Genomic DNA, 14,290 nt, shown 5'->3' on the forward strand with positions numbered 1-14,290 from the left:
TATCTGTTACAAAATTAATATTTTGACTAGTGCATTTCCTAATATAACTTATGTAGATAGTTTGATTAAATGCCATAAGTACTTGGAATCTCAGGTAGGACATGAGATTTTGTTGGGTTGTCCAGAGTGATGCCCCGATGAATCCCAGAGTGATTCGATCAGTGAGTGGAAAAGTATCTGCAAAGCCCCCTTCGGGGAGTGGTGAGAACAGGGAGAAATTCAACTTCCCCAAGTTGAATTCTTGATAATCTCACAAACAGTGTAGACAACCAAAGCTATAGGCAGAGCCCCCAGTCTTGGGGTTTGTTCATATGAAACTTAACCCTGCAAAGGATAGGTCAAGTCTACTTAAAATTTAGGCCTAAGAGTCACCCCCAAGAGACCCTCTTTTGTTGCTCAGATGTGGCCCCTCTCTCCAGCCAACACAACGAGCAGTCTCACCACCCTCCCCCTCTCTGCGTGGGACATGACTCCCAGAGGTGTGGACCTTCCTGGCAATGTGGAACAGTGATCTTGGAATGAGTGGAGACTCAGCATCAAGGGAATAAGAAAAACCCTAGAATGAGCTGAGACTTAGCATCAAGGGATTGAGAAAACCTTCTCGACCAAAAGGGGGAAGAGGGAAATGAGACAAAGTGTCAATGGCTGAGAGATTCCAAACAGAGTCGAGAGGTTATCCTGGAGGTTATTCTTATGCATCAAATAGATATCATCTTGTTATTCAAGATGTAATGGAGAGGCTGGAAGGAACAGCCTGAAAATGTAGAGCTGTGTTCCAGTAGCCATGTTTCTTGATGATGATTGTACAATGATAGAGCTTTCACAATGTGACTGTGTGATTGTGAAAACCTTGTGTCTGATGCTCCTTTTATCTACCTTGTCAACAGATGAGTAGAATATATGGAATAAAAATAAATAATAGGGGGACATTTTCTCAGCCTTAGAACTGTGACCTAGCAACTTATTAAATTCCCCTTTTAAAAACCGTTCCGTTTCTGGTATATTGCATTCCGGCAGGCAGCAGACTAGACCACCAGGAAAGGTGTGCTCACGTGCTCACGCCCTGCCCCATGACTGTGAACTCCACCATTGACAGGCTCTGGGAAGACGCGATACGTTACGCTGACACCCAGTGGAGCAGGGTGAACCTTCCTCCCATATGGCTGGGGAGAAACAGATGAGAAGAGACAGACGGGGGACACCCAAGGGACACAGACAGAGGTTGAGAAAGGCTGCCCTGGATGGCCAATGGCCACCTGAAGCCAGGAGAGAGAGAGGCATGATCGGAGTCTCCCTTTTAAGAGGAAGCGCAGCCCTGCACAAGCCTCCATCGCTGACTTCGGCCTGCAGAGCCGTGAGCCGAGGAATTCCTGTGGTGGACGCTGACGGTCAGTGGTGCTTTGTTCCGTGGCGGCAGCACACTGAGATGCCTTGACCAACAATGGTGCCTCTCATCGGGCCTCTTCGGTGGGGCTGTCACAGAGGTCTCGGGGACTGCAGGGAGCTGTCATCATGATTTGCAGGCCGCGGGCTTAACCCAAAACACCCAGACAGGACTGGGGTAACCGGTGTGCTGCCCGGGGCATGTCTGCCCACACCAGATGGCTGGCAGGAGGCTCCTGTCTGGAGTTTTCATGGTGGGAAGCTTTTAAATTTTGGATTCGATTTCCTTAATAGCTGTAAAACTATTCAGATTTTTTCTTTCTTTCTCTGTGTCAGTTTTGGTAACTTGTGTTTTTTAAGGGATTTATCTTTTTCACCCGAATTGTCACATTTGCTGGTGTCAAGTTTGCCACATTCTCTTCTGACCTTCCTGCTGTTTGTGGGATCCGAGTGACGGTCCTTTCCACCTTCTGGTAGTTAAGGTTTTTCTCTTCTTTTCTCAATGTGTCTTATATTAACTTTTATAAAAGAACCTTTTAGGATTGCTTTTCCTGATTAAATATTTGATTTCCACTCTTACCTCTGCTGTTTCTCCTTTACTTTCATGAGTTTAATTTGCCTCTTGAAATGGAAGCTTTGGTTCTTGATTGCTTTTCCAGCTTTCTTCTTTTCTAATATGTGCACTGAGCACTGCTGTGGATGGGATGCAACCTTGACGTGTCCAAAATGGAAGCTTTGGGTGTGTCAATATGAATTTATTACAAAAATACATATGGGAAAAAGTGAAATGTAGAGCAGTACATAGAGTGTGATGCCATCTATGTTGGCAGAACATTGCCCTGGTGTGCCCGGGACTGTCCTGATGTTAGCACTAAAAACCATGTCCTGAGAAACTCCTCAGGCCCAGGCAGCCTGGCATGGTCAGCCACCCTCTAGTTCTGTAAGTTTAGAAGCACACCAGATATAGCCTATATGCACGTACATCCACCTATCCACCCACCCATATGTTCACCCACTCACCCCTTCACTTATCTATCTACCCATCCATCCATCCACCCACCCACCCATCCACCTATCTACCCATCCACCATCTGCCCACCCATCCATCCATCCATCCACCCATCTACCCATCTACCCATCTACCATCTACCCATCCACCCATCCATCCACCACCCACCCATCCATCCATCCACCCACCCACCCATCTACCCATCTACCATCTACCCATCCATCCATCCATCCACCACCCACCTGTCCATCCATCCACTCACCCATCTATTCATCTGATCACCCATCTGTTCATCCACCCATCCACTCATCTAACCATCCATCCACTCACCCATCTATTCATCTGATCACCCATCTGTTCATCCACCCATCCACTCATCTAACCATCCATCCATCCATCCATCCACCCGCCCACCCATCTACCCATCTACCATCTACCCATCCACCCATCTACCATCTACCCATCCACCCATCCATCCACCCGCCCACCCATCTACCCATCTACCATCTACCCATCCACCCATCCATCCACCACCCACCCATCCATCCATCCACCCACCCACCCATCTACCCATCCACCATCTGCCCACCCATCCATCCATCCATCCACCCATCTACCCATCTACCATCTACCCATCCACCCATCCATCCACCACCCACCCATCCATCCATCCACCCGCCCACCCATCTACCCATCCACCATCTTCCCAACCATCCATCCATCCATCCACCCATCTACCCATCTACCCATCTACCCATCCACCCATCCATCCACCACCCACCCATCCATCCATCCATCCACCCATCCATCCATCCACCCATCTACCCATCCACCCATCCATCCACCCGCCCACCCATCTACCCATCTACCATCTACCCATCCACCCATCCATCCACCACCCATCCACCCATCCATCCACCCGCCCACCCATCTACCCATCTACCATCTACCCATCCACCCATCCATCCACCACCCACCCACCCATCCATCCACCCGCCCACCCATCTACCCATCCACCATCTACCCATCCACCCATCCATCCACCACCCACCCATCCATCCATCCACCCACCCACCCATCTACCCATCCACCATCTACCCACCCGCCCATCCATCCACCATTCACCATCTACCCATCCATCCACCACCCACCTGTCCATCCATCCACTCACCCATCTATTCATCTGATCACCCATCTGTTCATCCATCCATCCACTCATCTAACCATCCATCCATCCATCCACCACCCACCCAACCATCCATCCACTCACCCATCTATTCATCCAATCACCCATCTGTTCATCCACATCCACTCATCTCTCTACACCTACATATCTACTCTCTGTGTATGCATACTATTTATAGATTCAAACACCTGGAGTTTGGAAGGCTATGGGAGTGGTTGCTTCTGGGGAAGCAGTAAGGGAACAAAGGGAATCCCTCCTATGAGTGTAATTCTGATATCTTTAGCAAAGAGAAATCAGGTGGCAGATACGACAACAACGTGACGTTTGTTGCTCTGGAGGATGGGGGACTTGTTTTTGCGGGTGCTTGATTGTCTGCAGAGAGGCACTCCCTCGGCTCCCTCCTCTGGCCTTCCCCATCCAAGAAATGCTGTCTCTGGGGCTCGGACCACCCTGGGAGGGGTCTCCCTGCCTCTCCTTCACTGGACTTCACCCCAGCAGAAAGTACCATGGGCTCCATCCCCAAGGAACCTGCAGCTGCCATGTGTCTTCCTTTGCCAGGACCTCCCTGGTCCATCACAAGCCTGGAAAGGAGCCTCTTAAATGGCCTCCACGTCTCCCTCCGGCCCAAGGGCCAGTCCTGACCAGGGGTGGAGAGAAGGGGCTGGGGTCCTCTCTGTAAGCTGAACCTCGCCCCCTTCCCCAGGGCTCTGGTGGGGGCGCGGGAGGCAGACGCGGGCTTGGCTTGGGTTGCCGGTTGGCTCTTCAGGGCCAGCCTGGGCAGGCGGTGGGGTCCTCACCACAGCAGGGGCTGCAGGGGGTCCGCTGGTGCCAGGCCAGGGGCTGATTTGCACATGGGGCGGCCCTCGGCTGGGGCGCTGGGGCTGCACAGCATCCTCCAGTTCCACCAGGCTTGGCCAGGCCCCGTCCGTGGCACCGCGAGGCGGGTAGGGCAGGGCGGCCTCCGGCTCCTGTTCCTGGGAGTCCCTCCAGGTTGCCTGGCTTCGCCGGCAGTGGTTCATCTCGCAAGTTCTGTCTATGGCCACAGGAGGGGGAGGCCCAGGCTGGCTTCGCGCCGAAGGACACGACAGAGCCCAGGATAAGAGCAGGGAGGAGAAAGGCCGTCTTTCCCTCTTTCCTCCTGGTTAGCACTGAAAAGCACAGGGGTGCGGGGGAGAAGGAGAGGGAGGGAGGGGAGAGGGAGGGGAGAGGGAGGGAGGGGAAGGGGAGGGGGAAGGGAGAGGAAGGGGAGGGGAGGGGAGGGGCGGGGAGAAGGAGGGAGGGGAGAGGGAGGGAGGGGAGAGGGAGAGAGGGGAAGGGGAGGGGGAAGGGAGAGGAAGGGGAGGGGAGGGGCGGGGAGAAGGAGGGAGGGGAGAAGGAGGGAGGGGAGAGGGAGGGAGGGGAAGGGCAGGGGGAGGGGGAGGGGAGGGGGACGGGGAGGGGAGAGGGAGGGAGGGACCTCCATGCACGGAGGCCACTCAGGAGGGCTGCACCAGGCGGGTGAAACTCGCGGTCACTCCCGGCCGAGATGGTGACAGCCCCGACCAGACCACAGCCAGTGTGGGGTCAGCGGCCTGAGCACAGGGACACCCGCCAGAGCCACGGTCGGCATGCAGAGGGGCCTCCTGGCAGACAGTAGAGCAGGGCGAGCACAGGAGACAAGGCAGGCAGCAGGGCCAGTGACCGGGCGGGGGGCAGAGCTGAGAAAGCCGGAGGCCCGGAGATCTAAAACCTCACAGAGGAAAATCGAGGAGGGTGCTCAGAGCCATGGACTGAGGAAAGCTACTTGACCTGGGCCTTCTAAAAGTTCCAAAGAGCAATTGCTCATAAAAGTGGGCGACAGGAAGAGATCGAGGTTAAATCACTGGTAAAGTTGCTACAGGGCGGAAGGGATGAGGAGCGGAAAAGCATTCTTGCAGACAAGGAAGCCTGCCCGAAAGACAAGCGTGCGAACGAGACCCCACCGCCAGCATGCAGTCGCTCAAAACGGGCCCAAAGACCTGAGAACACAAGACAAGCCAGGAAGCCGTCACGCATGCCAGAATCACAAGAACTCATGACTTAGAACTCAGGAAGGAGCTAAGAAGGAAAGAAAAGAAATTTCAAAAAAGACGACCCAACTAGAAGAGACTCACAAATGAAGGAGCGCAGTAGACATTTCCTTAAGAGAGATAAAAGGTCATTTTAAAAAGAAACAAGAAGTAAAGTGATGAAAAGGAGTCAAGAGAGAGCAGGAACATAGAAGAAAGGCAGGTAAGAGTCACCGCAGTGGTAACAGGAGGCTCCAAAGAAGGAAGCTGAAGCAAAAGAACAACTATGAAAAATTCAAGGAAACTTTGTTGAGAAAAAAAACCAATATACCAAGCTGCATTTTTGTAAAATGACTGTATCCTAAATGAAAAAGAAAAAGTCCCTTAAGTATCCAAACAGAAAGAGGTTCTGATGGGCATCGGACATCGGCAGACAGGCTTTATGCCAGAAGGCAGCAGGTTAATAAATCTAAGAGATGCGGGGCAGGAGAACATGAGATGAAGGTTTTATACTCAGCTAAACAGACTTTGAAGAATAAAACTACGGCTGCGGTCAGTGGCGGGGGCGGCCTCGGGCACCCAGTCCACCAGCTCCTCTTCGGGGACACACCACGGAGCGAGCGCCAAGCAGGGATGGGGACGCAGGTGCCAGCGTCTGGGTGCCAGCTGTGACAGAGGAGCCACGCCAGGTGATGGCACAACCAGGAGGGCACACGAACAGGGTTTCGCCTTGTGGTGGTGGCTTTTTGTACATGTTACCGTGGTAAAATACACAGCATGCAATTTGGCATCTTGACCGTTTTCAGGTGTACGATTCAGTGGCCTTCATTCCCATCAGCAGGGTTTATTCTGGAATTTTCTCATCACCCCAAACAGAAACTCTGTACCCTAATTAAGCAGTGACTCCCCGCGCCCCCTCCCCACACCACCAATCTGTGTGCTGTCTCTGTGAATTCACTTAGTCTGGACATTTCACAGGCGTGGAACCATATACTACGTGTCCTTCTGTGCCCAGCTTCTCTCACTTCGCATAGTTTCAAGCTCATGCATGCTGTGGCCATGTCAGAACTTCATCCCCTTTTTACGGCCGAGCAACATTCCCTCGAAAGGACAGACCACACTCTGTCCATCCACTCATTGCTGGTGACTCCTGGGTGGATTCCACCTCTCGGCTGCTGCGAGCAGTGCCGCTCTGTGCCTAATGTCACAGCTGCCGGTGGGCCTCTTATTGTTGATTCCTGGGTCACATGGCAGCTCCGGGTGTGACATCCTGAGGAGCCACGAAGCTGCTCCCCACGGCGGCTGCACCGCTTCACACCCCACCAGCGATGCACGGGGGGCCAGTTTCCCCACATCCCTCCATCACCTGACATTCTCTTTCCTTTTTTTTTTTCTTTAAGTGATAACACCCGATTGAGTGTGAAGTGGTGTGTCACTGTGGTTTGGTTTGCACTTCCCTAGCGGCTAACGAGACTGAGTGCCCTCTCACATACTTACGGGCCGTTCCTGCATCTTCTCGGGAGACGCGTCTCTTCAAGGCCTTTGCCCATTTTTAAATCAAGTTGTTTTTCTTTTTGTTGTTGAGTTGTAGGATTTCTTTATATATTCTGAATATTATAAACCGTATCAGATATATGGACTCCAAATATTTTCTCGCATTCTATAGGTTGTCTTTTTCCTTCCTGGATAATGTCCTTTGATGTGCAACACTGTAAATCGTGATGGTCAATTCACCTATTTTCCTTTGTGGCCTGTGCTTGTGGTGCCATGTGTAAGGATGTGTTACAGCTCATAGTCTTGAGGAGCTCCCTGTTTCATGGTTTCAGCTCTTGCATGTAGGGTACCGGTCCACATGAGTTAATGTGGGTATGTGGTTTGGGGGTGCCCTGCCCTCTTCTACCCGCGGATTTCTGCTTGTCCAGCATTGCGTGTAGACGCTGTGCTCGCGAGCAAAGCTTTGCGTGTGTCCATGGTTCTCTTAGAATCCACATGCCCCTCACTCAGCAGTCGTCTCAGGACCTCCTATTCAGGGCCCTGGGGTGACCTCGGGAATGAAACAGAGATCTTTTGAGGGCCGCAGGAGACAGAAACAAACAGCGCATGACCCGCTCTGGGGAGGGGACGTGGGGGTGCATGGGCCGCCCTGCGGAGGCAGCAGTGGGCACGTCCGGCCCCCTCGAGGCCCTGGGTCGGCCCCACGGGAGTGTGAGGCCCCACCACGGGGCGCCTGCCCCACGTCCAGGGGGTCCAGGGCGAGGAGGGGAGAGAGGAGGGGCAGCGGAGCAGGCCCAAGGTGGGCAGGGCCTTGGCAGCCCCCTGTAGTCTCTGGAGGGCTTGACTCTGATGCTGCCGCTGCCCCCTGGCCCCCCGGCCCCCGCCACCTGTCACACCACCTTCCCGGCCTCAGCGCTGGAGGTGCCACCCATGAGTCGTCCTCACAGACACTCAACCTCTTCGGTGACCCCCGGGCCCATTTCTCAGATGTGGACGTGGAGGCTCCGAGTAGGGCCAAGTGCCCCTGAGGACGGAGGGGGGCTGTGCGCCATCCAGCTGCCACCAGAGGGACATTCTACACACGCATGTACATACATTCATGTACACACATACCTGCACACGTACACACATGCACACTTATAGAGACATGTGTGCCCACACCAGGAGCACTCACACTGCGCAGGCACACTCACATGTGCATGCACGCTCAGACACTCACACACACACAGGTGAGCTGGCCCAGGTCCCAGGCCTGTCTCTGCCCACCCGCGGTTCCCGCTGGCTGGGCCAGGTTGTCCAGTGCAAGGGGCTGCCTGGTGCTGGGGGCCCGGCCCGACCGCACCCTCACCCCACGGCTCACCGGTTGATCTCTGACTTGCAGACCAGCTCGAAGCTGTACTCCCGGGCCTTGGACGGCTGGAAGACCACATCGAGCAGCAGACTTTCCAGCGGCTGGATCGTCCCAAACCCGTCATTGGGCTGAATGTCCACGAACTGGCACGTGAAAAAGCATCGACGCCAATGTGAAACAGGAGAGATCAGAGTTCACCATCACAGTGGGAACTGTGTGCACACGTGTGTGGCAGGGGCCTGAGTGCCTGTGGCCGTGTAAGCGCGTGAGTATGAGAAAGTGAGTGTATGAGTGTGTGAAAGTATGGGCGTGTGTGTGCACAAATGAGTGTGTGAGTGCAAATAAGTGAACATGGGCATATGTGCATGTGTGAACATGTGTGAGTATGAGCATATGAGCATAAGCGTGACTGCATGTGTGTGTGCATGTATGAGTGTGAGCATGCTGCACGTGTGTGTAAGCAAGTATGTGTGTGCATTCTGTGTAAGAAAATGGGAATAGGCATGAGTGTGTGCATGTGAGTGTGTGTGTGTACAGGTGAAGGGGTGAGTGTGAGTGTGAGCACGTGCATGTGTGGTGGGGCCTTTTGTGGGCAGTCTGGGAGGAGAGGCGGTGGAGGCTGGAGCCCATCTTGTGTGCCCTGGGTTCAGGCAGGTGGGGAGGGGACCGGAGCCCCAGGGGTCAGCGGTCTGAGGGAAGGAGAGATGGAAAGGCAGCGCGAGGCAGAGGCTGGGCCTGGCCAGCGGCAACAGGGAGGGAAGGGCAGAGGGGCCGAGAGGCCTCCCGGGCAGGGTTAGCTGGGGCCTGGCCTGGGGGCCCCGGAGCCCCAGCAGACACTGGCCTTGGCCTGTCCTGGCCCAGCCCACGAGGTGGTACCTTGGGGAGGCCGATGAACCCAAACTCCTGGGGCAGGAGGGAGTGGTTGCAGAGGGTGACCTGGGTCCTGATGGCCTCATAGATGGTGCAGTGGCCGAAGTCCACCTCCGAGGGGCTGAGCTCCAGGTCCGAGGTGGTGACCACGGCGTGGACGGTGAACCCCACCGGCTTCACCTGGGGCACAGAGGATGGTCACATCCCCACCGCCTGCAGGCAGCTGAGCTACAGGTCTCTCCCAACAGTAAGGCCATCGTTAAGACACGCGGCCGGCAAGAGCATATGTGGCCACACCCTGCCTTGGGGAGCGGGACACAGTGGCTTTTGGGGCGCAGCCCAAGGCGGGGGCACAGGGGGCAGTGTGCTTCGGCCGAGGGGCCCACCTGTGCGTGTGGCGAGTGCACTTGTGCCCTGTGTGCAGCATATTACATGTGAAACTGTGTGCTCATGTGTGCAGTGCATGTGCCTGGGTGTGTGGCATGTGTATGTGCATGAATGTGTCAGTGCCCCTGTGTTGCATGTGTCAATTGTGCACCCATATCTGGGTCTGCAGTGTGTGCATATGCATGAGTGTGTCCTTGTGTGGTATACTGCATGTGTGTGGGTATGCCTGGGTGTGCAGTATGCTGCATATGCACGTGTGTACGGTATGTTGTGTGTGATTGTGTCTGTGCTGCAGTATAGTGTGTGTGCGTGAGTGTGCCCACACGTGGTATACTGGGTGTGCATGTGTGTGCAATGTACTGTGTGTGTGCACACCTGTGTCTCAGTGTGTGTGGGTATATTGTGTGTGCATGTGCAGTCTGGGGCCTGGGAGACCTGCCTCCAGGACTTGGAGGCTCCTTACTTCGTGTGGGGCACCCTCTCTGGCCACAGATGCCCCTTCTCCCTGCCATGCAGGAGCTGTTTAACCACGGAGACCCCCCCCACCCACAGTGGGGCAAGCAGGAGGGGCTCCGTGCCCCGGGGGCTGCTGGGGGAGATGCAGCCCGACAGGCCCACAGACCTGGTCAGCCACCCATATGGTCATGGGGGCCTCCAGGACTCTCCTTTCTTTGTCAAAATATTTCCCTGCGTCGTCCGGGAGGGAGTGCCTGCAAGAGATGCATGCACATGACCGCTCCTGCCCAGAGGAGCGTCTGCAGGGCCCGGGCAGGGAGCACCGTGCGGAGGGGAGACACGCCGCGAGCGCAGTCCCAGCCACGGCAGCCACGGGCTTCCCACGTGGAATCGAAGAACTGCACGCAAAGCTAGTCAGCTCTCCAGCGCGTGAGGATTCTGCAGCTTGAGAAGACCCTTTACAAGTGTACGTGCCTTTAAAGATAGCTTGCTTTCTGAGTCTAAGAGGAAATCAGTGGCATTTAGGAAATTTCAGAAAAGGACAGAAGTCAGCGTTACCCAGTTGGCCACGTCTGGAAGCAGCCGAGATCCTAAGGCACCGCCCCAGCACCCTTCCTGCCCATGGGGCCGCAGTCCCTCCCTGTCCGTGTGGCTGCTCCCTGCACCATGCACTGTCCAGTCTTTGGCAGGATCCTGCCCCGGCCAGTGGGTGTGACGTGTGGCAGGAGCTAGAGCAGCTCCGGGCGCCTCTTGGCCCCGCGTGCAGAGGGCACCCACCCTGTGGTCGGAGACGGGGGCCCTGCCGCATGGCCAGGCACCTTGAGAGGCCTGCTGCGAAAGCAGGGCATGCTCACTGAGACCCAGAAAAGGCCGGAGGGTCCACGTAAATGGAGCCAGGGCCCCAGGCACCCCTGCCCCTGCGCATCTGGCCAGCTCACCCCTGGGCCACCCTCCTCGGGGCGCCTGGTGAGGTCACACAAGGTGACCACCGGCCAGTAGTGAATGGGCCGTGAGGACGTGTCCTCTATGCGGGATGTCCTGGCCACATGCGTGGCCTCACGACCTCTCTGCTCCCTGTCCGCATCTAGGAAGGGCCTGGCTGGCTTTGTCCATTTGCATGCTGGACAGATGCCCCTCTCAGGCCAAGCCCTGCATCCAGGGAGCAACACCTGGTGGGAAAACCCAGACAGATATGGCTTTTCCTAAAGGAGACACTCACACATCCACATGAACACACACATGCACAGAGACAAATGCATATATGTGGGTGCACACATACAAACACACATGCATGCACAGAGACAAAAACACACACGCGGGTGCACACGTGCACATAAGCAAACACATGATGTGCACACGCACATAGACAAATGTACACGCACAGGCACACACACGTATGCACACACACATGTGCACACAATACACAAATGCACACATATGCATAAGCAACACACACAATTTCACATGGCAGGTGCGCACACACACAAGCCTTGGGTTGGAGTGCGTGTCTCAGCATACATGTGTCTTCACTGCACTCAGGTGGGTGTGAGCTGCCTGGTAACCAGGGTCTCCTGAAGGGGTCCCTCTCGGCCGAGGTGTGGCCCAACGGGATGAGGTGGACCAAACACGGTCACAGGAGGCCTTGCGGAGAGAAGACGCTGGACATGGAGGGTAGGGAAGGCCCCAGGCGAAGCCCGAGGCCAGTGGAAACCGGAAGAGCCCACGGCCGGAGGGACACGGGCCCAGGGGAAGCTGTGGCATCTGCCAGGGTCCCAGCCTCAGGCCGTGGGCTGAGAAGCCCCGCCCATTGTGTGGCACTGTTAGAGCAACACAGCAACCCAGGACACACACATGTGCACACATGGAAATGAAGACACACGTGTGCATACGTATATACCTAGGCGTACAAACGCACATGCAGGCACATGTGTGCACACGCAAGCACATGTGGGCAGGCACACAGAGGGGACACACACACACACAGCAGCCTTGGCATCCTGGAGCAAAGGGGAGGGGTGCGTCCCCCCACCCACTGTTGGCTGCGTGGTGGGGAAGGCGCCTGGGTCCCACCAGTGCCTCTCAGCCAGACGGGGAGGGGGCCCGGGGAGGGGGCCTGGGGTCTCTGGGCCCAGCTGTAACCCACCAGCTCCACCCAAGGAATAATCACGTGAGTTCTATGTTACTGAAAATGTGTTTTTCTAAGAAGTCACTGTCCGTAAGGCCCTCCCCTGCAAGAGCAGATGCGGTGGGGATGCCGCTGGCCGCAGGGTCCGTCACAGCGCGTCCAGGCTGACTTTCTCCCACATGAGAGGAGACCCGGCCCTCGGCCAGGGCCCATGGGGCTGTCCATGCGGGTCCAGCGCCAGACATGGCGGCCCGTGAGGACGCTGCTTCTCTCTTCTGGGCGCGCCCTGGGGTGGCTGAGCGGAGGGCAGGAAGCAGCAGACCCCGCCCCAGACCCCTGCCCTGCCCTGCTGGGCCTGTGAGAAGGGGTGAGGCCCCCGAGATAAGGGGAGTGGCAAGCGGAGGGGTCCCCGGCACTCCCCGTTTGTTCGGGGTTGGGAAGGGAAGGGAGGAGACAGTGAGGGAAGGAGCCTTCCTTTGTGGTCGTGGCAGCCCACCCAGGCCCCACCCACAGAGGCCCCCACCCCTCGCACCGCAGGCCTGTGCTTAGGGACCCCGGGACCAGGCGGGGGAGTTTGTTCCAGGAGTTCCAGCCTCCCGCGCTGGAGAGCAGAGCGAGCAAAACCGCCCCACCCTGCTTAGGCAGCCCCCTCCCCCAGGCCTTGGGGGCGCTCACCGGGGCTTGAACTTGAGCTGCACAGAGCAGGAGGACATGGCCTGCACGTAGCCCATCTGCGGAAGGAGCTCCATGTGGGCCCGCAGCTCCCGGCACACCTCGAACTTGAGGCGCAGGGCGGCCTTGGACCTGCGCGAGGCCCAGGGACCCGTCAGCGCCCTGGGAAGCCCCCTCTGTCCATCTCCTGCCCGGCCGAGGCTTGGGCCAGTTCCTGGGGTCAGTGAGTGCCCACCCTGCAGAGCAGGCCGGAGAAAGGCCGCAGGGACGGGCCTGCCCCCCTCCCCCCACAGCCCGCCCCCTCCCCGTGCCCACGGCCCACCCTCCGTCTCCTGGGCCTTGGCCTTGGGGGAGTCCAGACTCAAGGCCGAGCAGGAGCACAGAGACTCTCGGGCCCCACTTCCCAGGTGGGGGACTCAGTGAGGACAGAGGCAGGTACCCCGCAGCTTTCATGATGGAGTAAAGCCCAGGGCTGGAAGGAAGCCTCAGAAGCGAGAGCCCTTCCCGGCCACCGCCCAGCCCCCCATGCTGGCCCCACACCCAGACCCCTGTCCCCGGCCCCGCGCTGTCCCCTGCTCCCCATCCAGCCCCCGCGCCCACATGTTGCCTGTGTGTCTGTGACAGCCACTGCCTTCGGGCACTGCCTCTGCTGTCGCCAGGTGGGTGACAACTGGCCCCCTGCCTATGGGTCCCCATTGTCCTCAGGGGAGTGGCCACTCCCGGGAGCTGGGCACACAGAGCAGACCTTCGCTGGGGGCCCCTCGCTTTTGCTCACATCATAAACCACTCCCGCACCCACACCCGCACAGCGCTTCAGGTCACATGCAGGCCAGGGCCGGGCTACCCGGGGCGGAGGCTTCTGCCTGGGGGCCACGACCTCAGCAGTGACCAAACGGGCCCTCATAATCAGCCCCGCAGAGCCCCCGACCAGCCCAGCCCGGCCACCCATGCCTGGCCAGCAACCCTGCAGCTAATTTTGGCCTTACTTGGCTCTTCCTTTTCCAGCTCCTCGAGGTCTGAAGTTAGATCATTGACTGGAGAGCGTGCTGCTTTTCTTGCACAGGTGTTCACACCTTTACGTTTCCCTCTGAGCTCTCACCTTTTCCAAATCACCAAGTGTTGGTTCCTTGGTGTTCGACAGCTCAGCACTCAGTTCACCCCGTTCCACTCACACTTTACTACAAGCACCAAGGAGAAACAAGGCTGCACCTTTCACATTTCGCTTGGAAATCTCAGCTAAATATCCAAGATTATCACGTATGAGTTCTTTTCATCCTACATCAGAGCACAACTCCACCAAGTTCTCTGCTATTTTATAACACAGATCAAC

The 14,290-nt window shown here is 56.7% G+C and overlaps 1 protein-coding gene across 11 annotated transcripts in view; it reads right to left on the reverse strand.

The window, feature by feature from the left end:
• Positions 1–14,290, reverse strand: part of LOC143677470 (cilia- and flagella-associated protein 74-like) — a 136,756-nt gene that overhangs the window by 10,108 nt on the left and 112,358 nt on the right. For all 11 annotated transcript variants that reach the window (XR_013172615.1, XM_077153449.1, XM_077153450.1 and 8 more), the window contains 4 exons: positions 12,964–13,092; positions 10,330–10,417; positions 9,327–9,500; positions 8,460–8,593 (listed from right to left, as the gene is read on the reverse strand). Coding sequence is in view for 10 of the 11 variants with exons in the window: in XM_077153449.1 (XP_077009564.1) it covers positions 8,460–8,593; positions 9,327–9,500; positions 10,330–10,417; positions 12,964–13,092 (525 nt within the window). In the remaining variant the exon portion in view is untranslated. The remainder of the gene's footprint in view (positions 1–8,459; positions 8,594–9,326; positions 9,501–10,329; positions 10,418–12,963; positions 13,093–14,290) is intronic.

Source organism: Tamandua tetradactyla, chromosome 3 (assembly GCF_023851605.1).
Source record: "Tamandua tetradactyla isolate mTamTet1 chromosome 3, mTamTet1.pri, whole genome shotgun sequence".
Taxonomy (NCBI): Eukaryota; Metazoa; Chordata; class Mammalia; order Pilosa; family Myrmecophagidae; genus Tamandua; species Tamandua tetradactyla.